Source organism: Panicum virgatum, chromosome 9N (genome assembly GCF_016808335.1).
Source record: "Panicum virgatum strain AP13 chromosome 9N, P.virgatum_v5, whole genome shotgun sequence".
Classification (NCBI taxonomy): domain Eukaryota; kingdom Viridiplantae; phylum Streptophyta; class Magnoliopsida; order Poales; family Poaceae; genus Panicum; species Panicum virgatum.
In genome coordinates this window covers 18,307,234-18,333,672 of record NC_053153.1, presented here as the reverse complement: position 1 = coordinate 18,333,672, position 26,439 = coordinate 18,307,234, and the positions used below count along the sequence as shown (strand labels likewise).

Here is a 26,439-nt window from a genome sequence, read left to right as displayed (position 1 = left end):
CGCTCCCGCCCAGCGAGTGTCCGCATGCGCTCAGCTGTTGGTCCCCGCCTCCCTATTCTCTTTCATCTTTTTCCTCAATCTCACTGGCATATGTAATGTATATACATAAATTATATACATAAAATAATATAAAACAAGAAGAATTATATATGAAAAATTAAAACAGATTTATATTACAAAGAAGCAAGATATTTATACAACAAACTTATATAGCTAAAAATATGAAAATCATGTTTATATGCTAAATTTCTACATATAACTTTTATGGGAAAAATTATATAATCAATATTTCCAGCAAAACTTTGTCACAAACCAATCTGAACGAAAAAAGTTATGCAAAATAATATTTTTCTAAAAGAAGTAATATTGATATAACTTATGCAAAAGAAGCAAAAAAAAGGTTATATAAAACTAATGTATATAACTTGTGCAAAGAAAAACAAGACAAAACTTATATATAAAAGAAAAGTTATATACATAACTTCTTCAATACAAAGAAGTAATATTGATATAACTTATGCAAAAGAAGCAAAAAAAAGTTATATAAAACTAATGTATATAACTTGTGCAAAGAAAAACAAGACAAAACTTATATATAAAAGAAAAGTTATATACATAACTTCTCCAATACAAAGTTATGTGTCTGTTGCATTAACTTTATGGAAAAAAGAAAAGGAAAGAAAACAAAAGGCACTCCCACCTCCACAAGCTTGCCAGGCTCCTGCCTTTTCACCTGGTTCACCACTCTGCCGAGATAGTGCGCGCGAAGCTCCGGGCCACACTGCACCGACCACCGTGGGCAGCGTGCAGGGCGGCAGGCCTCTGTACCCCCGCTATGGCATTGTGAAGGATAATGATGAAAAAAAATGTGAGAAAGATATAAGACACATCTAGCAGAGAAGGGGAAAACATAAATGCAAGGTGGTACTTGGTAGGGTCCACGCACGTGGAGGCTGGTCGGGAAATCGCGCGCTGGAACGCTCGCTAGCGCTCGCTTGTAAAATTAGATTTGCGGCCGCCTGGCGGGGGGCCGCCTGACGCGACGCGATGAACAGAGGCGACGGCAAGAAAGAGATGGGAGTCCGAGAGTTTGAGAGACACGAACTGATTCAGGACACAGCAACTGGTTTTGCTGTTGCTTGTTTGCTTTTTTAGTTGGATCCAGACCAAAATAAAACAGGCAAGAAATATGTACTCAATAAACAATACGACTGTGAATTAAGCTACTAATACACAACAATTTTTCAGGTCTGCCTGTACTAGTTGTTTTGTTCTTTATACAGGACAAAATGAAATGGTGCAAAGACTACAATGGAGGTTGTAACTTCTTCCTACTTGTGCTCTGAATATCTTTGGTGTTCTATTTTCATTTTTTTTTGTCTACCTGTGTTATTTCAATTACTTGAAGTTCAGTAGCAAACAATTTATGGTACAGATTTCTGAGTAATCCTATTTACTGAAAACTCTGAATATCGCAATGTTTGAACCAGCATCTTAGACTAATTCATGTCTCCTGAACCTAGAGTAAAAACAACAAACAAGTAACTGCAAGTCACTTGCACTATATTCTCTCCCTACGTGTGTTACCTCGAGCCATTGCAAAACTGAAATACAAGAACGCTGAAAGCAAAAATAAAAACTGATCAAAATTTGGGTCGCCATCCCATTCTCTTCAGAATTCCACCAAGAACGTAGTCTCTCTTTCCTTTGTGTTTTCGTTTTTTGCGTAAATCATGGTTCTTGGCAACCGGGTCCTTGTGTTTGTTCAAGAAAGACTTGTCAATTTCTTTAAGCTGAATGGCTGAGTGTAACATTTGTCAATAAAAAATATAAAAAGTAGTCCTTTTGACGGGCACGCAGCAGAACAAACCTGTAAAAGATACATCCGCATCGAAGAAGAGGATGATGGCTGACTGAATTCTTCAGGGATATTCAGACCTGGTTCCTATCTCTGACAGAGCAAGTCAATTCCGATCGCAAAGGATACCATTCCCTAACAATCCAAGCAGTCTGAATTGTTTGGCGTGAAAAAAAAATAACAGAGTCTTCAGGGATCAGTGGGAGCTGGCCCAACGGCTCATGGACGAACTACACGACGAAGCTGTGCTATGGAGGACTGGCAGTCAGATATCAATGGGCGCCGGCAATGATCCGGTTTTTCACTTTTCAGATTTACTTTTCAGACAAATAAACTGCATCACTGCACCCATCTTCACCATACATTCGCGACGGAGTTGGAGCAACGCCTTGTATCTACTCCCTCAGTTCCAAACTAATCTCCTAAACATGTATCTAAATTATCCATTTCTGCTATTATAAAAATTCTAAAATAACTCCCTAATCTTTGTGTAAATTACCCATCTATGTTATTATAAAAATAATACAAATACCTCCCTAAATTTGCATATAAATTATCCAACTATATCATTATTATTACAAGTTAAATTACTCATAAATCTGAATCTAAATTATATAATTATAATAATATATTAAAGTGCACCAATATAAAATTCTAAAATTAGTATTTCTATCATTATTAATATATTATTAATATTATTATTTATATAAAAATACTATCCATGATATATGTCACCATATATTCATATATGATGGAAGAGATAAGAATATCAATTCACAAACAAATACTTCAACTAAACATATATTGAATATATATAGAGGTGCACAAAATAAAATCTATTGTAACTAAATAATGATAAATATATATTTTAGAGTATATGTTAGAATATTTAATAGATGAAAGGGGTGTGAGATAGATTTATTTTTATATTAATTTATTTTAATTAGCTCGTGCGGAAGCAAGGGTTGATAGACTAGTGTGTCTAATCAAGCTTTTCAGTCATCCAGGTATCTGCCACGGCCAGGCTTCTTCAGAGATGCTGACGCAGGGTGTCACGCACGTCTTCTCTCTAACCTTCGCATCCGCCGCGACGCCGCCGACCTCACCGGCATCTACATGGGCCACGAGAGAGGCACACCGCCACGTTCGTGGCCGCACTCGAGAAGGTGGTCGCGTCATCGCCAAGCCACCGACTTCGCCATGAGCCTCTGTCTACGGTGCCTTTTCAGGAAGCAGGTCCAGATCGACGTACTACGTGCGTCCGTGCTAAGGTCTAGTTTGATTTTTTTTCAATTTTAAGTCATAAATTTTGTCACATCGCATGTTTAAACACTAAGGCTCTGTTTAGTTCCCACCCCATAAACCCCGCAAACACAAAAAAACCGTCACATCGAATGTTTCGACACATACATGGAGTATTAAATGAAGTCTATTTATAAAATTTTTTGCATAGATGGGCTGTAAATCGCGAGACGAATCTAATGAGCCTACTTAATCCATGATTTGCAACAGTGATGCTACATTAATCATCCGCTAATTATTGATTAATCATGGATTAATTAGCATTATTAGATTCGTCTCGCGATTTACAACCCATCTGTACAAAAAAATTTGTAAATAGACTTCATTTAGTACTTCAAATTAGTAAGATTCCAAGAAATCCAGTACACCAATTACTACGTGCGTCCGTGCTAAGACTCCTTATATTACTGCTTGTTCTGCTATATATCGTCCCTCCCTCCCGGCTAGTGCATCATCTAGTGTAGCTGTACTGTGCAGCTCTCTTTTCGAGTCCCTGCTGTTTGGTTATCTTTGGAATAAATTTTGGTGATCTTTCCCGTAGCAGCTGCTTGTACACTCACATATGTAGTTTCTCTGCCTCTTTTCGGCGTTTATGATGAATTGATGGATCCCTAATCGGAGCTTTCTGGCTACTGCTTAAACATTGACAAAAGCAGGTGTGGCCGCCCTTTGTTGGGTAGCACAGTGGTTACTCCTACATTACTTATTTGTAAACAATAACAAGTCAATGCATGCACTACCTGAAACTCGTAGTTTCCCATGTGCCAGAATCTTTGCCGTGTGCACTATCTCGGGCACACGGCAAATAGCATATTTGCCGTGTGCCACGAAAGGGACACACGGCAAACTTAACGGCACACGGCAAAGGTCTTGTTTGCCGTGTGCCACAAAGAAGACACACGGCAAAGCAGTGGACACACGGCAGTGCATGATGTTTACCGTGTGCCATGATTTACAACACACGGCAAAAAAAACACACAGCAAAATACCTTCTTTACCGTGTGCTACGAAGGACACACGGCAAAATGTGGTCTTTGCCGTGTGTTTATTTCTGGCACATGGCAAATTTGTTTTAAAAAAATCATTCTCCCTTTGAAACTTTTTTGCTTATCTTTATATTGTATGTGGGACTCTATAATAGGTTTTGGTATTTTTCTCGGTCATTTTGCTATATTTAACATTGTTATTTGATGTAAAGGAATATTAGAGAATAAGTAAATTTTGAATAATTCTAAATAAAGTAATAATGAAGCAAAAAAATGATGTTAACATCATGAAGTCCCATGTGAGCCCTATCTAAAAAATTGATGCAAAATTTGAAAAATTTGCTCATGAGCCATCCCATGAACCATGTGGCCCAACCGTTTTAAAATTCTATAAAAGGCAAACTTACTCTGAAAAATATAAGATTTGTTATGGTATCATGATTTTATAAGTGGAGGCTATGGAAAAAATTTGAAAATATTTAGCACAAGTTATCACTTGTACTCCTTATAAACCGAAATATCTTCAAAGAAGATCTATAGAGTTGAGAATGAGATGTTGATATTTGAAGTGAAAGTGATAGTCGAATTGGGTGTTGACTTCAAAAATTTTTGTACATGCAATACACAATCTTAGAATCTTTGTACATGCCAAAATTTCATTATTTTTCAGATTCATTTGCTATTTTTTATATTTTTCCCCATTAAATAATAACATGTGATATACATTGCAATGGAGGTGTAACTGCATGAAATAATGATTTTTTCATTGCAATCATAGAACAGAAAAGGTTGAGTGATTTTTTTTTGTGATATTTATAGTGTTGTGAACAAATTTTAGTTAAACACGTAATGGTGATTCAGTTGATACATATAGGATTCAAATAGCATGAAATAGTACATTCAATCCGCATGTGATAATGAAACGAGAAATATTTATTCTTGCACGAAATGAATGATATATTTTTTTAATTAATACTTATTGACTACACCAGTTGAAACACTAATTAAACAATATTTGAAACACTAATTAAACAAAAATTTCGAAGAAAAAAATAAATAGCTACAGATGCCTTTGCCGTGTACCAGATCGGGGTGGCACACGGCAAAGCTGACGTCTTTGCCGTGGGCCAGATCAGCGCCCACGGCAAAGACCCGCCCCTTATCCCCTTTGAACGGCCGGCGGCAGCTCATCACTCTCACGCTAACACTCCACACACACACACACACACTCACGCTCCACCCCCGCACGACGCCGCCGCCACGCCACCCCCGCACGCCGCCGCCGCCACGCTCGCGCCCGCGCTCGGCCTCGCCTTTGCTCGCCACCCCGACGCCGACGCCTTCTCTGCCGGCCCGCGCGCGCCGCCGCCGCCACGCGAGCCCGGACGCCACCGTCGCCAGGCTCGCGCCCGCACTCGGCCTGCCACGCTCGCGCCCGCGCTCGGCCTCGCCGGTGCTCGCCACCCTGACGCCGACGCCTTCGCCGCCGCCACGCACGCGCCGAAGCCGCCGCCGCCGCCGCCGCCACGGTCGCCCCGAGTTGGGCCTCACCTTTGCTCGCCACCCCGACGCCGACGCCCTCGCCGCCAGTCGCCGCTCGCCGGGCCCTGGCTCGGCGGTTGCCGCGGCCACGCTCAGCGCGGCCACGCACGTCGCGCGCCCCCGGTCGCCGCTCGGTGTGTCCACGATCACCACTCGCCAAGCTCCCCGGCGCCGGTGCCAGCCATGCCGCCTCCTGCTTTCGTGCCTACGCCCTAAGCTCGCGAGGCCGCTACGCTCGCCCCGGCGCCGGTGCCGGCCGTGCTCGCCACGCCGCCGCCAGCCCTAGGTGAGGACATGCACAAGGGACCTCGTGGTTCATTTTCTTGATGTTGTGTGCTATAGAATAGGAGTTCTCATGTGCTAGATACGCACTTGTAGTGAATTTTGGATAGTGGAATTGAAGTCAGGACTTTAGCTCTCATGTGCTAGGTGCTCTAGAATAAATGTTCATTTACTTATTGTTTTAGTGGAAATTACACAATTAATATTTGACATGATTAAATGCGTGAAATCAAGAAAATTGACACAATGTTGTTGCTTTTATCAGGAGAGGGCATTGCACCATTCTCGACCCGTTCATTAAGCCGCACGATGTCGTCGACCTGTGTCACGATCGTTCTGCACCGACACCCGCATCACCGCTTAGACCGCCGTCGAACCCTAGGTGAGGACATTGACAAGGGCCCTTGCGCCGTCTCATGTTCGTAGTAGATTACATAAGCTCATTGCCCGTGATGATATAAATTGTTACCTAGATTTGGATTGGGTAACATATGATGATCTTGAGCTTGTGGTTATATTTCTAATGATTGTCATCAAACCATGTGACTCAGATTGAGGCTGTCAAGGTTATTTCTGTTTCATCCGTCGTTCCTCCATTTTTACATATGTTCGCTTTGAATTCTAACCCTAGGATCAAATCCTTTATGCCCAGATGGAAGCAGCCTTCCAAGCACGGCAGGAGGCGGCAGAGGAGAGGTGGAGGGCCGAGCGGGATGACATCCAGCAAAAATTGGATCAAACTCTAACATTTATGCAAAGCCTGGGCGAGGCGATGGGTGTTTTGCCACCACAATTCCCTCCGGCCCCCACTTGTTCGTCGTGCAGAATCTCCTCCTACCGTAAGTGGTTTTGACTTCTATCGAGTTTCGGAATGTCTTAGTGACTTAGCATTAACCTAGATTTACTTAAAAATAATATCTTATGATACATCTACAATGACTTAGAACTTAGGCTAATGTTTGTAGTTTCATTCTTATGTAACTCAATATATATTCGCTTATGTGCAGAATCAGTCGGCGGCATCCAATGATGGGCCAGTGAATCCTGACTTCTCGCCTCCGGTGTAGCAGACTCAGCAGCCTCAGCTGTTTGTGTGGCCACCGCCTCAATGGGTGGCTTGGATTCAGCAGCAGCAGCAGCAGCCAGGTTGGTCGCAGACGCCTACATGGCCGCCCCCGCAGATGTGGCCGCAGCACCCGCCACCGCCGCCACCACCGTCGGCCCCGTGAGTTATGTTATATGGACTTGCTTTGTACCACTTTTATGGATTTGTTTGAACTTGATTTGTATGAACTTGTATGAACTCGACCAGTACTTGTGGTTGTCGATGAACGAAACAAGACTTTATTTGTATGTGTGTATCAAATGACTGTGATGTTTATTCGGATACATGGAATAATCATTATGATATATATGATTTTCTGGGGTACCATATACGTAATAATCGAACAAAAAAAATTGGTTCAGGCACCTTTGCCGTGTGCAAAAACCATGGCACACGGTAAAGGTGCCAATCTTTGCCGTGTGCAAAAACAATGGCACACGGCAAAGATTTGAACTTTGCCGTGTGCCACGTCTGCAGGGCACACGGCAAATATTTGGCCACGTCACTCAACCTGGCTGGCTACTTTATTTTGCCGTGGGTCGAGAGTGGCACACGGAAAACCCTTTGCCGTGTGCCCGATATATAGCACACGGCAAAGGCCGGCTTTGCCGATGTCTGGTTGCCGTGTGTGCTTTGCCGTGTGCGGCACAAGGCAAATGGTTTGCCGTGGGCTTTTGGGGCTTTACCGTGTGCCCCCTGGCACACGGCAAAGGGGGGTCTCCCGTAGTGATGCATTCCTAGTTTCCTACGAAGGCATTCATCCTGTCATTTAAACTCCATCTTTTTTTTTTGAGGAAAATTTAAAGTCCATCTGAAGAACTGAAGAGGAGCTGCGTTTATCTTTGGCGTCCTGACGTCCTCTCTTAATTTCCTGGCCTTTTGGGCATGATGGGCTGGACATCTTGATGTTTACTTTCGCATTGTACTTTCTTTTTGCTGCGCTATGATAATCCTGATCTTCCTAATTACATAACCTGCGAGGTATACTTTCACAATCGTCAAGGCGACAGCAGGGCACGATGTCGGTTTGAATTTTGAATCCCGGCTTTCCCGGTCTGGCGATCCCGAGCGGGCGGCTCTCCGGCCGGCATTGGCTACCTGGTCCAGGCGTGTCCTCTCACCCCACCGACGGCAGCGCCCTTCTCGCAGCCGTGGCCGCAGCCCTCATCGACGGAGGTTTCTTCGCCGAAAAGGTTGCAGCACCGTCCAGTGGGCCTTCGCCGCCGGCGCCTCACACTAGCACCCGTCTCCAGCGAGGTCTGCTCTCCTTCTCCCCCCTCCCCTACTCACCCCTTGCTTCAGGATCCGATCCTAAGTCTGAATCAGGGCACGTACAACGCCCAGACGACTCCGTCGTTTTGCGTCGATCGCTGCAAAATACGTCTTCGCAGAGGGCATTGAACACGGAGAGAGAGGAGTGTCGCGTCGTTCGTCTACGGCATATGCCCGCTCTACAGGCGAGTCGATGCCTCCGCACGCCGTTGTATGATCTGGCTCCCGCTCAGCGCCGGCGGCGGGGATCCGATGCGCTCCTCCTACCCATCGTCCCATTTTGGCCCTCATCTCTCTTGCTCACTCGTTGTGCAAGTCACCGACGGCAAGTTTCCTTTGCCATCTCTGTTGTGCTCGTCGTGCGGCTGCTGCTCCGGTCCTTCCTGCTGAGGGTGAGATGACTTGGCATGGATGCTCTACTATTCTTCCTTGCGCGTGTTCTAGTGCTCCTTCTCTCCATGTTTTGCAGCACTACATGCTTGCGGCCTGCAGATCTGCCCCTCTCTCCCTCCGCTTTGTGTTTTACGGATGGAGGAAGATGAACAGTAGAAGCTAGCAATGGATGATGCTTAGTAATACTAACTAGTGTGTTCATGATTTTCTGAACATCATAGTAAAATAAATATACGTTCAAATGAGCTCAAACTTGTTTTGTTGGATCTGTCTTGTGATGCTTTACATTTAAAAAATATGATGCTCATGCTACTTTCTTGTGTTTTTATCTGTATGTTTAATTTTTTGAGCATGGTATGCCCGTCTGTCATGGTACAAATTGTTTTATGGTTTTATGCCACTTTTTAGATTTAATCTTCGTTTTTGTGCTTGCTAGTTGCTATTAAATAAGATAATCCTTCTAATTGTTTGCTATTCAATTATATACATGCTTATGTTTAAGAGTCATATGTATTATCTGAATATATTATGCACACCCTTATGCATGCAACAAAATGACTATAAATGTCAAATTATGCACTAGATCACCGTGGTATATGTGCCAAAGAATAAATTAACTATCTCGTAGACAGCTAAACAGACAATCCATTATACAAGTTGTTTGTTTAGCTGTCTGTGTGTGATAAACGGATAACAGCTGTCTAAACTATTGTACATGCTCCCAAGGGCTTTCATCGTCAGTTCATTGCGCTCCTAGAGATGCTTCCTACCATGAATGTCTCATGGCTGGATACACTTAAGAGGAAGCACGCATTCTCATCAACAATTTAGACCAACTCATTGAGGATTCCACAGACCAATCGCATATGGTCGAGAATTTCTGAATTGAAGTTGGTTTTCCCAAAGGTATGAGATGGTGGAAACTGAAAAAGAATCAGAAGGAAGTATGCCGGATCACTGTCAATGCATCCCCTCGACTTCCTCTTCATCTGACAAGTTAGTGAAGCAATCGATAAAAGCCGAGCACATTCGTTCAGCTAACAAACCACTCTCGAAAAAAGGATTTGTTGTCCGACCGTGGAGAGATCCGCTACCTAAAAGGCGGCCATCGGAGATCACCTTGGGAGGCCGCGAATGTTCTCGTGTCCACCGCATTGGATATCCCCCTATAAGGCGTCCACAATGATTAGCTATTTGGCTAGTTAGATCTAAAGTGGCAACCAAAAAATAGAAGAGAGTAGTCACTAGTGACGAGTAAATAGCTGGTCTATTTCACATAGCCCAAGAATATGTGAGAGGAGCGTGTGGATCCAATAATATAAAATAGTCTTTTCTTTTTTCTTCCATCTCCACATCAGTTGACTACATAGCTAGTACTAGCTATTACCATTGTGGACGCCCTAATATGCCGTCCAATGCTTCCTCAAGATTCGCGCTCCACTCCTACGTGGCACGTGGCAATGCACTAAACATGCTGACATCGGATTGGCTACTAGCTTAACCTCTCGTGGTCAACGAAGGCTAAAAGATCCTATCAATACTGTAACAGAGTTTGCTGGATAGAACTCTTCTCCCTCCTCTCGCCAGCCTCCAGAGCGCCGCCAGGCACGAGCCGGCCACGGAGCGGAGCAGGCCAGCGGCCTCCTCCTCCCGGAAGCGGCGGAAGGACTGGACGCAGCGCGGGGAGAGGAGCTCGAGCACGCAGATCCGCCGGAGCTGGCGCCACAGGTCGCCGTAGGGGGAGAAGAGGATGTCGCGGCCGGCCCCTTCCCTCTCTACCTCCGGCGACCTCATCAACGATGAGAGGGAGCGGGGCCCAACCTATCTCACTGTTATCGCCATTGCCGTTGTCCATATTTGTGACCTTGCCCGGCGGTCTTGTTGGCCACAGTGAGGGAAGTGACACCCTCGTCGGCATCGAACTTCAGGAGACATCATCAACAACAACAACAACATAGCATTTTTTCCCAAATAAGTTGGGGTAGGCTAGAGATGAAACCCGAAAGAAATAAGTTCAAGGTTCAGGCACATTAATAGCTAGTCTCCAAGCGCTCCTATCCAAAGCTATCTCTTTAGAAATATTCCAATTCTTAAGGTCTCTCTTAACCGACTCATCCCACGTCAGTTTAGGTCTACCTCTACCCCTCTTTACATTATCGACCCGCTCAAGAACCTCATTACGCACCGGCGCCTCAGGAGGCCTTCGTTGGACATGTCCAAACCATCTCAGCCGATGCTGGGTAAGTTTATCCTCAATTGGTGCCACCCCGACCCTATCTCGAATAACTTCGTTCCGGACTCTATCCCTCCTTGTGTGCCCGTAAAACCACCGCAACATCCGCATCTCTGCTACACTCAGTTGCTGGACATGTCATCTTTTTGTAGGCCAACATTCAACACCGTATAACATCGCCGGACGAATTGTTGTCCTATAGAATTTGCCTTTTAGCTTTTGTGGCACCCTCTTGTCACAAAGGATGCTAGAATCTTGCCGCCATTTCAACCAGCCAGTTGAAATTCTATGCCTAACATCTTCATCAATGTCGCCATCCTTTTGTAACACCGATCCTAAATACCGAAAAGTATCCTTTTGGACCACCACTTGTCCATCTAGACTAACGTCTCCCCCCTCATGCCTAGTCGCGCTGAAATCGCACATCATGTACTCGGTCTTGGTCCTACTAAGTCTGAACCCTTTCGACTCTAACGTGCGTCTCCACAGCTCTAACTTCCTATTAACCCCTGCCATACTCTCGTCAACTAGCACCACATCATCAGCAAAGAGCATACACCAAGGGATCTCACCTTGTATATCCCTTGTGATCTCATCCATCACTAAAGCAAATAAATAAAGGCTCAATGCTGACCCCTGGTGTAGGCCTATGTTAATAGGAAAGTCAGTGGTGTTGTCATCACATGTCCGGACAAACGTCGCCGCATCCTTATACATATCCTTAATGAGGGTAATGTACTTAGTTGGGACTTTGTGCTTCTCCAAGGCCCACCACATGACATTTCTCGGTACTTTGTCATATGCCTTCTCAAGGTCAATGAAGACCATGTGCAAATCCTTCTTTTGCTCTCTATATCTCTCCATCAATTGTCGTATTAGTAAAATTGCCTCCATGGTTGACCTTCCAGGCATGAACCCAAATTGGTTTTGGGTCACACTTGTCACTCAGGCGATGCTCGACAACCCTCTCCCAAAGATTCATCGTATGACTCATCAGCTTAATCCCACGGAAGTTAGTATAACTTTGAACATCGCCCTTGTTTTTGAAGATACGTACTAATATACTTCTCCTCCATTCTTTCGGCATCTTGTTTGACCGAAAAATGAGATTAAAAAGCTTAGTTAACTATACTATTGCTCTATCTCCTAGGCATCTCCACACCTCAATGGGGATACCATCAGGGCCCATCGCTTTACCTCCCTTCATCCTCTTCAAAGCCTCCCCGATCTCTACCTCCTGAATTCTCCTCACAAAACGTCTGTTGGTGTCGTCAAAAGAGTCATCTAACTCAAGGGTAGGGCCCTCACTCTCCCCATTAAACAACTTGTCGAAGTACTCTCTCCATCTATCCATGATCTCCTCATCCTTCACTAACAGTCGATCTGTCCCATCCTTAATGCATTTGATTTGGTTGATGTCCCTTGTCTTCCGCTCGCGGATCCTAGCCATCCTATAAATGTCATTCTCCCCTTCTTTCATGCCTAGCCGCTCATACAGGTCATCATACGCCTTACCCTTTGCTACACTCAGCTCGCTTTGCAACCCTCTTCGCTAATTTATAGCCCTCGATGTTGGCTGCACTCTTGTCAAGGTGGAGGCGCTTGAAACACTACTTCTTCTCCTTAATAGCCCTTTGCACCTTGTCGTTCCACCACCAGGTGTCTTTCCCCTCCTGTTTGCCTCCCCTACTCACGCCAAACACCTCTGACGCCATCTTCCGAACACATATTGTCATCTTTAGCCACATGTCATCTGCGTCTTCTCCTTCTTCCCAAGGCCCCTCACCTAGCATCCTTTCCTTAAACACTTGTGCCGCTTCCCCTCTAAGCTTCCACCACTTTGTTCTCGCAATCTTGGCACGTTTGTCCCGGTGAACACGTACCCGAAGACGAAAGTCCGCCACCACAAGCTTGTGTTGAGGGACAACACACTCCCCAGGTATCACCTTACAATCTAAGCAATCACGTCTATCCTCCCTCCTAGCAAGGATAAAGTCGATCTGACTCGAGTGTTGTCCACTACGAAACGTCACAAGATGGGATTCCCTCTTCTTAAACACGGTATTCGCTATCAACAAGTCGTAGGCTAACGCGAAGGTCAACACATCCTCCTCCTCTTGACTCCTGCTACCATACCCAAAACCCCCGTGCACTCGCTCGAACCCTACATTAGTCGCACCCACATGGCCATTGAGATCTCCTCCTATGAAGAGTTTCTCGCTGGTAGGCACGGTACTAACCATGCTATCTAGATCTTCCCAGAACTGCATCTTGGTGCTCTCACTAAGGCCTACCTGAGGGGCATAGGCACTGATCACATCCAAAACCGAATCTCCAACTACCAACCGGATTAGGATAATCTGGTCGCCTTGCCTTCTAATCTCTACGACTCCATCCTTAAGGCTCCTATCAATCAAGATGCCTACACCATTCCTACCCGGAGTTGCTCCCGTGTACCAAAGCTTGAAGCCAGTATCCTCAACCTCCTTCGCCTTCTGGCCCTTCCATTTAGTCTCCTGAACGCATAGAATATTTACACGCCTCCTAATTGCTGCATCAACTAGCTCTCACAACTTACCCGTAGGGACCCTACGTTCCAGCTACCTATACGAATCCTAGTTGGCTCGGCTAGCTTCCTTACCCTTCGCACCCGTCGAGGGAAGTGCGAGGACCCTTGCTCATTTTTCACTACACCCGGGCGTAGATGTAGCGCGCCATTCAGGTGACGACCCGACCCTTGCTCACTTATCATCGTACCCAGGTCACGATACGATGCGCCCGTGGGGGGATGGCGACCCGGCCCTTGCCCATTTATCACCACACCCGGGTTCCGATGTAGCGTTTCGCTAAGAGGGTTACACCCCCAACGAGTTTCTTGTGGGTTTCAAATCCATTAGAGTGGCTATTTTTTATGCTGATTTGCCAAAACCTAACGCAACCCTCCTCCTTTACCCGGGCTTGGGACGGGCTATGCTGAGACGACTCAGGAGAGAGAGAGTCTTCCAGTCAGCATATGCGGAGTTGAACTTCAGGAGACATTGGTGAGCCAAAATAATCTTTTCCCCTTTCTAGAACTGGGGTGTTTTGTTCTTAGAGTCTTTGACATGTATGTCATTAAGAAAGTTTGTCGCGCCGTGTATGCCACTGAATAGTTGAGTGGATCATCTGTGCCATCGCACGAACTTCTTTTTACATATGTGCCATTTCATCCATATTCTGTTAGAACTTAACAGAGTTGGAGCCCTTCCAGTTTGGACCCATCAATGCAAATGACCCTTATGCCCCTGGGTGTATAGCAAAAGTAAACGTAACCCAATCAGGTTGCTCCCTGTCCGCCCCCCCAGCCCTCCCACCGAGCCCCCCTGCAGGGTGCCGCCACCGCCGGGCTCCTCCGGATCTGCCGCCGCTGCCGCGAGGGCGGCCCGCCGGCGACACAAGGGCGCGCGGCCGCCGCCAGGGTGCCCAGCCGCCACCGCGAGGGCGCGCCACCGTGCGTCACCACCTCCCGGCCCCCTCTCGATCTGCTGCCGCCGCCGTTTGTCAGGTCGCGTGGAGGCCACAGCAGCAGAACAACAGGTAGCTAAGCCTTCCCTCTCCATAACTCACTGTTTTTGCTTGCATAAATGTGATGAATGTATATGTGATGAGCATGCGCTATTGTTCATCTGTAGGATGGACTCGGACACTTGTTTCAATCTAGAATTTCATATTATTGCGTCAAATGTTGATTACTTGGCTAACCCAAGTGAAAATACAGCACATCCTCCCAATTCTAGTGAATCAAATGTTGATTACTTGGCTAACCCAAACCCATCCTTTGAGCATGTGAGCATTGATGATGAATGCTTGTATATTGACATTGGTCCCCAAAATCCAATACCTGCTCCTCAAAGTCCAGTTGGCACTACTCATAGAGATGAATGAGGCCATGAATCTGGTAGCGATGATGAATCTGGTAGTGATGACACATTCAAAGCTGCATATGAAGGTCGAGTGCCTTGTATTCCTGACAAGTCTATGTGGCCCAAAGCCACACATGCCTTCTTCATGCATCCGCCATTGCTTAAGTTAACTGCAGGAGGAAGGAGGAAGAACAAGATGAAATCTGCTTTGGAGGGAGGTACCAGGACAAAAGGAAGAGGCAAGCAACATGAGTGCCCAATATGCCATCATTTAGGGCACCACTAGTACAAGTGTAAGAACAGGGATCCAAATGGCATAGCTGCAATGGAGCTGAGAGGTAAACTTTCTAGACATAGTTTCAATCATAGACAATCTACTTGTAATCCTAGACATAACTTAGACAACCATTAATTTTATTTCAGGGGTCCACCAAAGAAGAGGTTGAAGAGGATGGTATTCCCACACAATGAGGCGGTGGCCAGCGCTACACACAAGACAAGGAAGAAAGAAACTTGTGCTTGGATAAAGAAACTCTAGCTTGAATAATTTGTGGTTCATGTTTTATGTGATGAAGGAACTACTTCTTTTGTTGTTATGTTTTATGCAATGGACATGTAATAATTAAGACACTTGTGCTTGGATAGCCCATGCTTATGTGATGAACTTAGTTGCTTAAATATTGGTATGAACTTATGTGATGAACTCAATGGTCTACAATGGTCATGCCAATTTTTTAATGGTCTGCAATGGTCATGCCAAATTTTCTGCACATTTTAATTATATTTAAATAATATTTTGCATTATTTATTACTTATTGCCTTTTTCCTAATTTATTTCTTATTTCCCCTTATTTTTCTAATTTATTTCCGATTTTTTTAATTTATTTCCATTTTTTACTTTTAAAAAAATATTTTCACTTTTTTCTAATTTCATTTCTCTTATCTCCTCACGCACGGTCCTAACAGCGAACGCACGGTCCTGACAGCGAAACCAAGGGCAAAATAGTTTTTATTTTCCATTTCTATTAGTGTCCGTTGCCTCTCTTTTCGTCTAAAATGGCACGAGTGTCGCAAAAAATTTGAGCGATAGCATAGATGACCCACCCAAATTTTTAGTGGCATGTATGACATGTATGTCAAAAACCCTTGTTCTGATATGCACAAATCGATCCACAACCACGCGTCTCTGGCAATCTATCCATCCTCACATGTCACATTCACATCATCATACCGTCCGTACTCAGGCCATCTCCAGCCACCATCCACTTCAGTACCACGTATCCTTCCTGTGAACAAATGAACAAATCCCTGCTGCTACCTTCTTTTCAATCTAATATTCAGTATGCATTTATGCTTGTTGCTTTTTTTTATCCCGAGCAGAGTCCTGGTTGCTTTTGTCGGTACTACTACTCTCATCTTCCTGTCCTACCCTCCATATTTATTGTTCTAGAGTTCTTGCGGGTGATCTCGAGTTACGAGTTTTGTCTCTGATCGGCTGTGCATTCTTGTTGATATAGAGTTTCAGGTTTTGATTTCTCGCGCATACATCACTTTGAAATCCAGATGGACCGCCGTTATTCACTTAACTGCAGATCTGGTTTTGCTTTGTTGATTATCGGCTCTCCAGTAAGGATAATAACCCGGAGGTCAGATGGCATTATTTTGTTTATTCGTCTCAATTGGAGGTCGTTGAAGTTTATATAACAGTGTCATTAAAAATTCAGTCTGACTAATCAACTGGATATCATTTGGTTTTATAATTTAATTTTTTTTGTATACTAACTTGTTTAGCATGTGTATATATATTTATAAGAATATTTTTTATATTATAGTTGCATTTATTCTTCATGTAAAACTTTTTGTCCGCGTGTTCAAAATGCGATTAAATTGTTTCGTGACGTTGTCAAATTTATTAGCAATATTTATTTTTTATTACCTATCCTATACAATTAAATGTTTGTGATGTGTAATATTTTGTTCGTTGTACATTACTATTTGTCCGTTATATATATTTTGTTTGCAGAAAATACTAATGTGTTCATGCTCTTAAAATATTTATTCTCAGTTTCTGAAATTAAGCACTTAGTATTATAAAATACATTTTGAAAAATGTCGTCCAAACATAGACAAGTATGGTCTTGTTTTGAAACTTTTGTTATAAAAGAACGGTGAAATCTAAATTTAATCTAGATACTCGGTTTAACAGTTATAACTTTTTTAGTTTCGAATTCGCATGTACGTGGATGACATCATCATCTTTGTGTCTTTTTGCATGCACAGAATCTTTTCTCATTTCTCAGTGTACCACGTACAATCAATTTTAATGGGCTTAATTGCAGCTTAAATAATATCCGTAGGTGTCATTCCAATCTCTTTTCCAACTGGTTAATTCTAACTTCTGATCCCTTACCAATTAGGCAATTCTCTATTCGGGTCTGTCTTAAAGTTTTCATTAAAAAGTATTTCCTCTAAACTGGGGTAAATAAGGGAAATGAACAGTTTCATTCCTCACTGCTTCGCGTCCTTGCTATTCTTATGTCTATCCTCTCCTGTTCTAACTAGCCTGGCTTACTTTCTAGCCTGTAAAATCTATAATTTATCAACAAATTACAATACAACTATTGAAACAAATATCTTTCTCTGGTTCGACTATTATTTCTAGGTGCGTTCTTCCATAACCTCAAGCGATATTTAATCGCACCTCAAAGGAGGGTGATATTTGATTTTTTATACTAAAAAAAGGACGTGTCTTACATGTGTGCATATCTGCAGAATTAACTTTCAGATCCCATATACTATTCCTGTTGATTCCATGTGCAGCACGCGTTTAGTATGTAAGATGTGAGCCGGTTGGCTTCTGGTTGCATAGACATACAACAAACAAATCTCATCCGTGGCAGCTGGATGAGGATCCAGCAGGCACTCTTCTATTTTCTTCAAACCTACACTTCCAGCCTCATTCAGTTTTTTTACTTTTTCTAGGAGTTTGTTGTTTATTATTGTAATTTACAAATTAACTTTACCAAATATCATTCTTCCCCGTGGCAGTCGACATGTCCGTTAGCAGCGAGATGTTTGTAATAATTTTATCAATTTCGAGGATCTACCTGTGTTCATAAGTGTGGGGTACGTGCGTTTGTGTGATCGTATCTATTGCTGTCTCACCGCCGCGCGCTATTTAATCACCAGAGTCCTGACAACGAAGCCCAAATAAAGGCCTTATTAAGGCCTGCTCTGCTCCGGCTCGGCTCGTCCTCGGCTATAAAATCACAGGCGCGCATCCGTCTCGTCCGCCGCTCCCCCCGTATCGAAACGGCAACCGCGAATAATGGACTCGCGTAACGGCAACGCCGCGGCGGCGGCTCCGCTGCCCCAGTACCCGCACCCCCTCCTGGCGCTCCCCGACCTCGACCGCCCGCCGGCGGTCCTGGAGATGTGGGAGCTGGAGGCGGTCGCTGCCGCGCTCCCGGCCAAGAAGCGCCGCCTCCGGGAGACCTTCGACCGCCTCGCGGCCTGCGCCCCCGCGCCGCTCCCCTTCCGCTGGGAGGACCTCGACTCGTACATCTCATCGCTCCAGTACCCCGTGACACTCCGACGCCGCCAGCTCCGGGAACTCGACGAGTCCCGGCCCGCCCCGGCCCTTGCGCCTGCTCCGGCCGCAGTGCCCGCCGCGCCGTCCGCCACCGGCGATGGCGTCCGCCAGGTGGCACAGCCCGTCCATGCCCCTGTCCCGATCCCACCCGCCGTCTCCGAGCCGGCCGCTACCGGCGGCGCCGCCCGCAAGCTTCGGGCCCTCGACGAGCCCGAACCCGCCAATGGCGCCCCTGACCCGGCTCCCGCTCAGCCCGCCGTCCCCGCGCCGGCCGCTACCGCCCTGGACGCCGAAAAGGGCAAGAAGCGGAAGACGTCCAGCCACGAGGCGGACGCGACTCACGCGGAGATCCGTGTGCAGGAGGACGCAGCGGCGGCGTCTCCGCTGGAAGAGATGAATTGCAACGGCAAGAAGTCAAGGCCGGTTCCTCCAGACCCTGACGACAGCATTGGCCTCGCGGTGGAGCCGAACGCGACAGCGCAGGTGGATCCCGTCAGTAAGATCGCCGTCGTTTCGCAGGAGCTCCCTGGACCTGCCGCGGCGCGCCATGCCTCGAACGCCGCGAACAGGGCTGGGCGGCTCCCGCTGCAACGAATGAGTCGTCGGCCCCGCCCCATCCCAGCCTCCGCCGCAGCGTCCGCAGCGCCCGTCACCGGCAGCCAGGAGGTGGAGGCAGCCAACCAGAAGAAGGACGACTTGGTGGTCGTCGAGAACGCCTCGCACGATGGCGGCGAGGCCAACGCGAGCCCGTGCCGTCCTGGCGGCGATGGCTTCCCAATCACTGCCATCAAAGCGCAGGTGGGTGCGGATCCCATCAGCCAGATCACCGGCGTTCGACACGAGCCCCCCGTCTTGGACGCGGCTAGCCCTCCGATGGTTGTCGCTAGCTTTCCGCTGGCCAAGGTGCCGAAGCAGGAGCAGCAGGCCGTCGAGGAGGAGGTGGCCGACTTGGAGATGGAGACAGTGGAACCCGAGGAGATGCAGGCGCTCAACGACGACGCGCCAGTGGCAGACGAGAAGGCGTCTCCGTTGCAGGTCGTCAAGCCTCAGGAAGCCGACGAGGTGAGTCCGCGTCCTCTAGCCGCCTGTAGCGATCTATGATACGCGGATACTTCGCAAAACTCATGTACCGGTATCGAATATCGTATCGGATACCCGTACTCCACGGATACTCCCGGATACGTATTCCGTAAGTATCAGACTATTTAGGTATTTTCAAATAATAAAAATAAATCAGATACTCGTGGGATACCTGTGGATACTTGTCCGATACCTTCAAACCCTAACAACACCACTCAATCGCTTCGTATAAAGATCCTCCGTTCAACTGTGCCACCCTCTCATCCCCACTCGCGCAGCCACAGGCCCGCAGCAGCCTCGCACGGCTCCCTTGCTGTCACCGCCGCTCGGCCACCCGCCCACGCCTCCTCCTGCTCCTTCCCCGCTGCTCATCGCTCCCTTGCCGTCACCGCCGCCCGGCCACCCGCCCGTGCCTCCTCCTGCTCCTTCCCCATCGCTTGTCGCTCCTTTGCCGTCACCTCCGCCCGCCCACCCGTCCGTGCTACGCTGCTGGAGCTCGCCGTTGGCGGGTTGCCACGGCCGCCGGAGCGCTCCTCTGGCCCGCGCGGCCGCTTGAGAGGGAGAGGATGAGCCGCGGCCTCTGGAGAGGGAGAGGAGGAGCCGCGGCAGCCGGAGTTGGCCGCTACACAGAGAAAGAGAGAGAGTGTGCCGGAGGTTGGGGAAGAAGACGACCGACATCCATTCGTGGAACAGACGAACATGTAAGATAAGGTTGGTTCTTTTTTCCTTTGCCCCTTCCCTTTTCTAATAATTATAGAACATATGAATATATGAGTTTATGATGCATTATAGTCCCTGGAACTTCTATTTTCTCACATTCTAGTTCCTGAAACTTTTATTTGTTTTTATTTTTTATATATATTGGCGTATCCCCGTATCCTTGTTTTTGGAAAAATGACGTATCGGAGTATCCCCGTATCGCGTACCGGTATCCGTATCCGCGTATCCGGGCAACATAGGTAGCGATGGCCTTGCACAGGCCGGTGCTCGCGCGGCCACCGCGATGCAGGCGGACGCCGCGGGCGCCACCGTGCGCAAAAGCTCACCCGCCGCGACGCGCGAGAGCGACGCCCCGAACCTCGTCCAGGCCGGCGCCCCGAAGAGCGCCGGCGGGAGCGCCGCCACGCGCGACGCCGCGCGGCTTGCACCGGCCGGCTCCGGGGACGACGCCAGTAAGGTGAGCCCGGTTCCTCCACGTAGAGGCAGCGGCCTTGCTCCGTCCGGCTCCGGCGTGAGCGCAGACGACACAATGCAGACGGTCGCCGCGTGCGAGAGCGCCGCCGCCGTCGCATGGCGAGATTCCCAGGCCGCGACGCGCCGTGGCGTGGACGCCATTGACCTCGGCCCGGCTACGGGACGGGAAGCCGCTTGCCCTCCGAAGGCCAGGGCTCCCCCGAAAGCCAGTAATGAGCATGTGCTCCAGAAGCAGCACATGTCCAAGCACATCCCGAGGAATCATGGCGGCCGCCCGGCTGGTTTCTGGCCTGTGCCTGAAGCACAGGCCGCGGCTGCTCAGTGGAGAGGCGGTCGAGGGTCAGCTGCCGAAGGTCTGCGGGGAGACGGCAGCAGGAGCAAGGGCAACGCCAAGGGGAAACCGCCCAAGTTCAAGTTCTGCAACATGTGCGGATGCAGGGGCCATTTGGCCGAAAATTGCCGCACGGCGAAGCACCGGGTCGCCCTGTACCAGAGGGCCGAGGAGGAGGAGAAGAACCAGATCTGCTACAGGTGTGGATGCACAGGCCACTGGTCTCGCAAGTGCCGCACGCCCAAGCACCTCGTCGACCTCTATCAAAAGGATCGAGCGGCCAAACGTGCGGCGGCACGGGGCGCCGCTTCGTCTTAATGGAGTAACATCAGATGGAGATGGCAATTATGGTTAGACCAGTCTCAATGGAAGTGTTATAGTAGTGTTATGGGCATTAAATTTGGTAACAAACTTTTTATGAAGAGAGAGGATGAAAAGTGTCATGAAATATGAGATAAGTGTCATCACCATGACACTCCTCCGGCTCGATTAACTAATTTATGGTCTTGCTAACTATGTCGATGATACTCCCACTGAGACGTTATTTGTTTGGGTTCTGATTGGGATTTCGATTAATTTGTCTAGGTTTCAATTATGATTCCAATTAATTATTCGAGTTTCTATTAGAATTATGATTAGCGGACCAACGAATCATTGTTTGCTTTAGAAATATCCTAACAGAGAAGAGATAGAGATTAGTACCATGGGAGAAAGAAATATGTACAATTGTATAGGGTTGAAAACAGACGGGATCGGTCGGGATAAGCTCATTACCATTTTCACTTTTACATTTAATTACAAAAAAATATTGAAAACAAACAAGTCGAACACGAATATGAATACAGACTCACGGTATATCGAAAACGAACCAATTCGAACGGAAATGTGTCGAAAACAAACGGTCTACGGAAGGCAAAACAGAAACACCAACTCTGTACGATCATACCCAATCATCCGACAAAGTTGACATGTGTACATGAAAATACATAGACAAATAATAATAGCACAAGTATTTGTAAACATGATAATAATTAACAACCTCACAAGTTCACTGCCATACAGTAATATACGGTAATATACGGTAGTTACAAGTCACAACCACAACAAAGTTAGAACATTGAACAAAGTCACAGCCACAACTCAAATAAAACAAATATCTCAACCGAACACAAACAACTTAATTAAAAGAGACAAATTGTTGCAGGTGAGGCCTCGCCGGCCGTCCGGGGGAGGACCGGAGGAGGGACTGGTGGCGAGGACCACGAAGGGGCTGGGGGGAGGACTGGAGTTGAGGGCTCAAGGGAGAGAGCTACAAAGAGGCTGGCGATGGCGAGTGCAGTGCAGGGAGAATCGGAGGACGGAGACATGCGGCGGGCGAGGGCTGCAGACTGCAAAGACTTGGGGTGAGCCGACGGTGAGGCCTCGCCAGCCGGCTCAGGGAGGATTGGAGGAGGGCTGGGCGCCTGACGCCTGGCAGGCGAGACAGGAGAGAAGCGGCGGCTGGAACGGACGGGAGGGAGCCAGGGACACGAAGGCTGGCGTGTGGTAGGCTGGTAGCTGGAGTGGTGGATAGGGTTTTTTTTAATTTGGGCTGGGCCTTCAAGATTCGGCCTAATATCTGCTTTGGTTTGTGGGCTGCAAAATTTGGTATATTTCGAATTTATGAAAATGGGATATCCTGATCAAATACGGGAAATACGGAAACGATCGGGATAGAAGCCAAACCGTTTTCGACCCGTTTTCGAATTTCACATCCCGTATTTCGTATTGGTTCTGAATTTGTCCGAAAATACAAAAATAAGGCGGTAAAATGTAGAAACCGGAGCGGAACGGAACGGGATTTATCCCGACCGTTTTCAACCCTACATATGTATATGTACTAGCATATAGTGCTCGTGCGTTGTTATGGGTAATATGGTAAATTTACATAATATCATCAACTTTGTGTTTGTTCTCCGTGTACATATCATGTTATGATCATGCTGAGACATTAATTGTCCGAAATCCGATTGGGATTTCCATTAATTTATCAAGGGTTCGATTATGATTCTGATTGATTTGTCTAGGTTCCAATTAGGATTTCAATTGACGAAAGCTAGTCCGACTCGCATATGGGATAGATTAAGATCAACATGTCAAGGACACAGTATGGATCAAACTAAAAATTTAAGTGGAAACTTTATTCGCTTTAGTGTGTGTGTGTATATATATATATATATATATATATATATATATATATATATATATATATATATATATATATATATATATATATATATATATATATATAGTGCACGTGCGTTGCTACGGGTAATATAATCTACATTACTTTGTGCTTGCTCACCGTGTACAGACCATGTTGTGATCATGCGAGATATTGATTGTCCGATTGATTTATTCAGAGTCCAATTATGACTCTAATTGATTTGTCCAGGTTCCAATTAGGATTCCGATTAACGAAAGGCTAGTCCTACTTGCATATGAGGTGGACTAAGGCCCACATGTCAAAGACACAAGACGGACCAAACAAAAAATTTAGGAGGAAACCTTACTCGCTTTAGTAAAAGGTATAGATATGTATAGCTATATGTCAGGTTTGGTCGCCATTTTTGTGTATACGTGGGAGTAACATGCCTTATAAGCTAGGAAATCATGTTCGAAAATGATTATTTTGGGGTGATTAAATACTAAAAAACATAAAATACATAACATCGTTTTGTATACCCATGAACGGTTAGTTTTATATGGAAATTTGTATGGAGAGAAAATTAAAGCAAAGAGCGAGGGTGTACGTGTAACCTTTGTCGTAAGCTTGTATTTTAAATGATGAGGCTGCCCCAACTGAGGTTGCACTGCAAGAGTTTGTTGACATGTTCAATGGGCCTGCTAGCAGATGTGGATGCAGCTTTAAATGAGATTTACAACCTCAACGATAACAAGGTCGAGGCGATGGACAATTCTCTAGTTGGTATCGTTGGGGAAGGTGTCGATGACCTACAAGATGCGATAGTAGTATAGTACCTGAATCTGGTTGAGGAGGTTCATATTTGGAGTGTGCTTGAATGATATGATATGTTTGTTGAGCGACTTGGTATTCGGTTGTTGTATTTTTTTATTGCTCAATTGAATTTTTATATTCTTCTTTAATATAACTAGTGGAGATGCACGTGTCACATACACGTATTTAAAAAAATTATTTCATCAATACTATTAAAAATTTAATTTATTTATTAGTATATCACACTGACCCAATGTAATCTAAAATAGTCTAATCGAAGGACTCGTACGAGGTTGTAGATGATATTTCGGGAAGGTTCGAGCCACCTCTCTGATATTGATCAGTACTTCACTGTAGACTTGCCCTCCTTTATAATCCAAGCGTGGTACATCGAGAAACTTCTGATCTCAAGTGGCAACCACAAATTTGATTCCATCACGTAACACAGGAAATGTATACAATTCTAAATATTTGCAACATACACACACACACACACACACTTTATAAATGAACAACAACAATAAAGTAATTAAGGCATTATTAAAATCACCTTTTAGTGCCGATGATTCTCACAGGTCTCTGCAGCATTGGTTCGCAGGATGAAGCTATGGTCAGATGCCGCCAAACATCCTATATATGTATATGGGTTAAAAAATAAATATTACATATATATATTGTATAAATAAAATAATAGATATCTAAATAATTAATATTTATAAATAAAATAATTATGCACATATTATATGAGCTTCTCCCCGGGGCCCTTCTCCATTTCGCGGCGTGGCAGTATTCCCATCGACGACACATTGAGTCATCTCTTCATCCCCTTGTACTCTCAGATTGTGCACCAACCACCCTGCAGAAAACAAAACGAATACAGGCATCCCCTCAGCCCTGCTGGATCAGGATTGCGGCCACCGGAGCACACGATATGAAGAAGATAGAGAAATAAAGCTGCTCACTCACTCACCCAGCTAGACATCGAGGTTGGAGTTGGAGCAATGAGTCCACCGATGATGGAGAGGAGTAGGAGCAATGAGTCCACCGGTGATGGAGAGGAGTAGGCATCGATCTGGATTGCTTGATGTAGGCGTGCGAGACGATCAATAAAAAGGGAAGGTGGACAATCAATGGACGAGGAGGGACACAGATTTAAGTCGGGAACGTTGGGCGAGTATCGCATCAAGCGATTGGAAAGTAATCGGTGCATGAATAGAAAGTTAACCAGTGCACAAAAGGAAGGTAATAACCACACAATATAATGCTAATCAGCTAAAAATAAAAAGAAAAGATTTGAGGATGCCTTACCAAAAATTATGATCACCTGACATCTATATAATGGAAAGTAATAAGTGGGTATAAGGGTGGGTAGACAAAAGTGCTAGGTGTAAAAAGTATTAAGATTTTGGTGGAAATATTTTCCTTCTATCAAAAAATGGGACTCCACCCCCTTTCGTCAAACCTTCCGGGCTGGCGAGTGGGACCTCTGTGAGAGGTACGGTGGGCCTAATTTTAGTGAGAATTGTTTTCAATTGTTTCAACTTTTATATAGTATAGATAGATCGGTAGCTCTCCGATCCAATTCCTTAAAAAAAGGTGTTTCTTAACGTGCTACCTCATGACAAAGTCAGTTTGTTGGGCAATGAACGTAGAGCTAGAACTAGCGCTCCTCGCCGGTACTCAGCATGGCTCATCTCTTCAATCCAAGTTGCATGCCGGCGACGACTGTCAGCCTATAACTGCTTGACGAGACGACCGAAAAGAAGCTCCGCGTAGCTAACGACGAGGCTCGCCAGCGAGCGCGGGGAGGATGGTTCGGAAGACGCGGCCGCCGTCGGTGAGCGCGCGCCACCACGTACCCACCGCAGACCCAGCGGCATGCGCCGGAGGACGTCGGCCGTTGGCCGTCGGCGAGCAGACCCGCAAGTCCTGCTGTTCCATCTTCATGGCACGGCCGGCGATCTCTAAAGTCTGATGACCGGGCAGCAGCCACCCAATCCGAGTTCTTTTAATACACAAGAATCCGAGTTTGGTGCGAAATCCGGTACCCGCCACCGAACTGACGGTCATGTACAATGGTATAGACAGCTGCCATCTACAAATACATTGTGCAGTGCATATAAATAGTAAATGAACAATTTGTACAATGAATTGTCTATTTAGCTGTCTATAAACTATTTAATGAATATATGTATCCATAATTTACACTAAATAAGATTTTTGTATGCAATTTTGTTGTTTCTTTGAAACAATTGAGATCAATCAAAACAAGATAACCATGAAAAGAAAAAACTACAGAAAACAAAAAAATGAAGGATTTGCCAAATTTTGCACTGCATCCACGAGACCAATCACATGGCATTTTGCAA

At 45.9% G+C, this 26,439-nt stretch overlaps 2 protein-coding genes and 1 pseudogene across 2 annotated transcripts; 2 read left to right on the top strand and 1 right to left on the bottom strand.

Moving 5' to 3' along the window:
• LOC120688805 overlaps positions 1–10,534 on the bottom strand; it is a 36,191-nt pseudogene extending 25,657 nt beyond the window's left edge.
• A 7,656-nt stretch (positions 10,535–18,190) lies between these two features.
• Positions 18,191–19,568, top strand: LOC120688804 (translation initiation factor IF-2-like). Its single transcript, XM_039971176.1, has one exon. The coding sequence runs from the start codon at positions 18,204–18,206 to the stop codon at positions 19,566–19,568; it is 1,365 nt and encodes a 454-aa protein (XP_039827110.1). The 5' UTR covers positions 18,191–18,203.
• Positions 19,569–20,512: 944 nt separating this feature from the next.
• On the top strand, positions 20,513–21,494 carry LOC120690545. The gene has a single exon (XM_039973229.1). The coding sequence runs from the start codon at positions 20,551–20,553 to the stop codon at positions 21,388–21,390; it is 840 nt and encodes a 279-aa protein (XP_039829163.1). The 5' UTR covers positions 20,513–20,550; the 3' UTR covers positions 21,391–21,494.
• Positions 21,495–26,439: the final 4,945 nt, after the last annotated feature.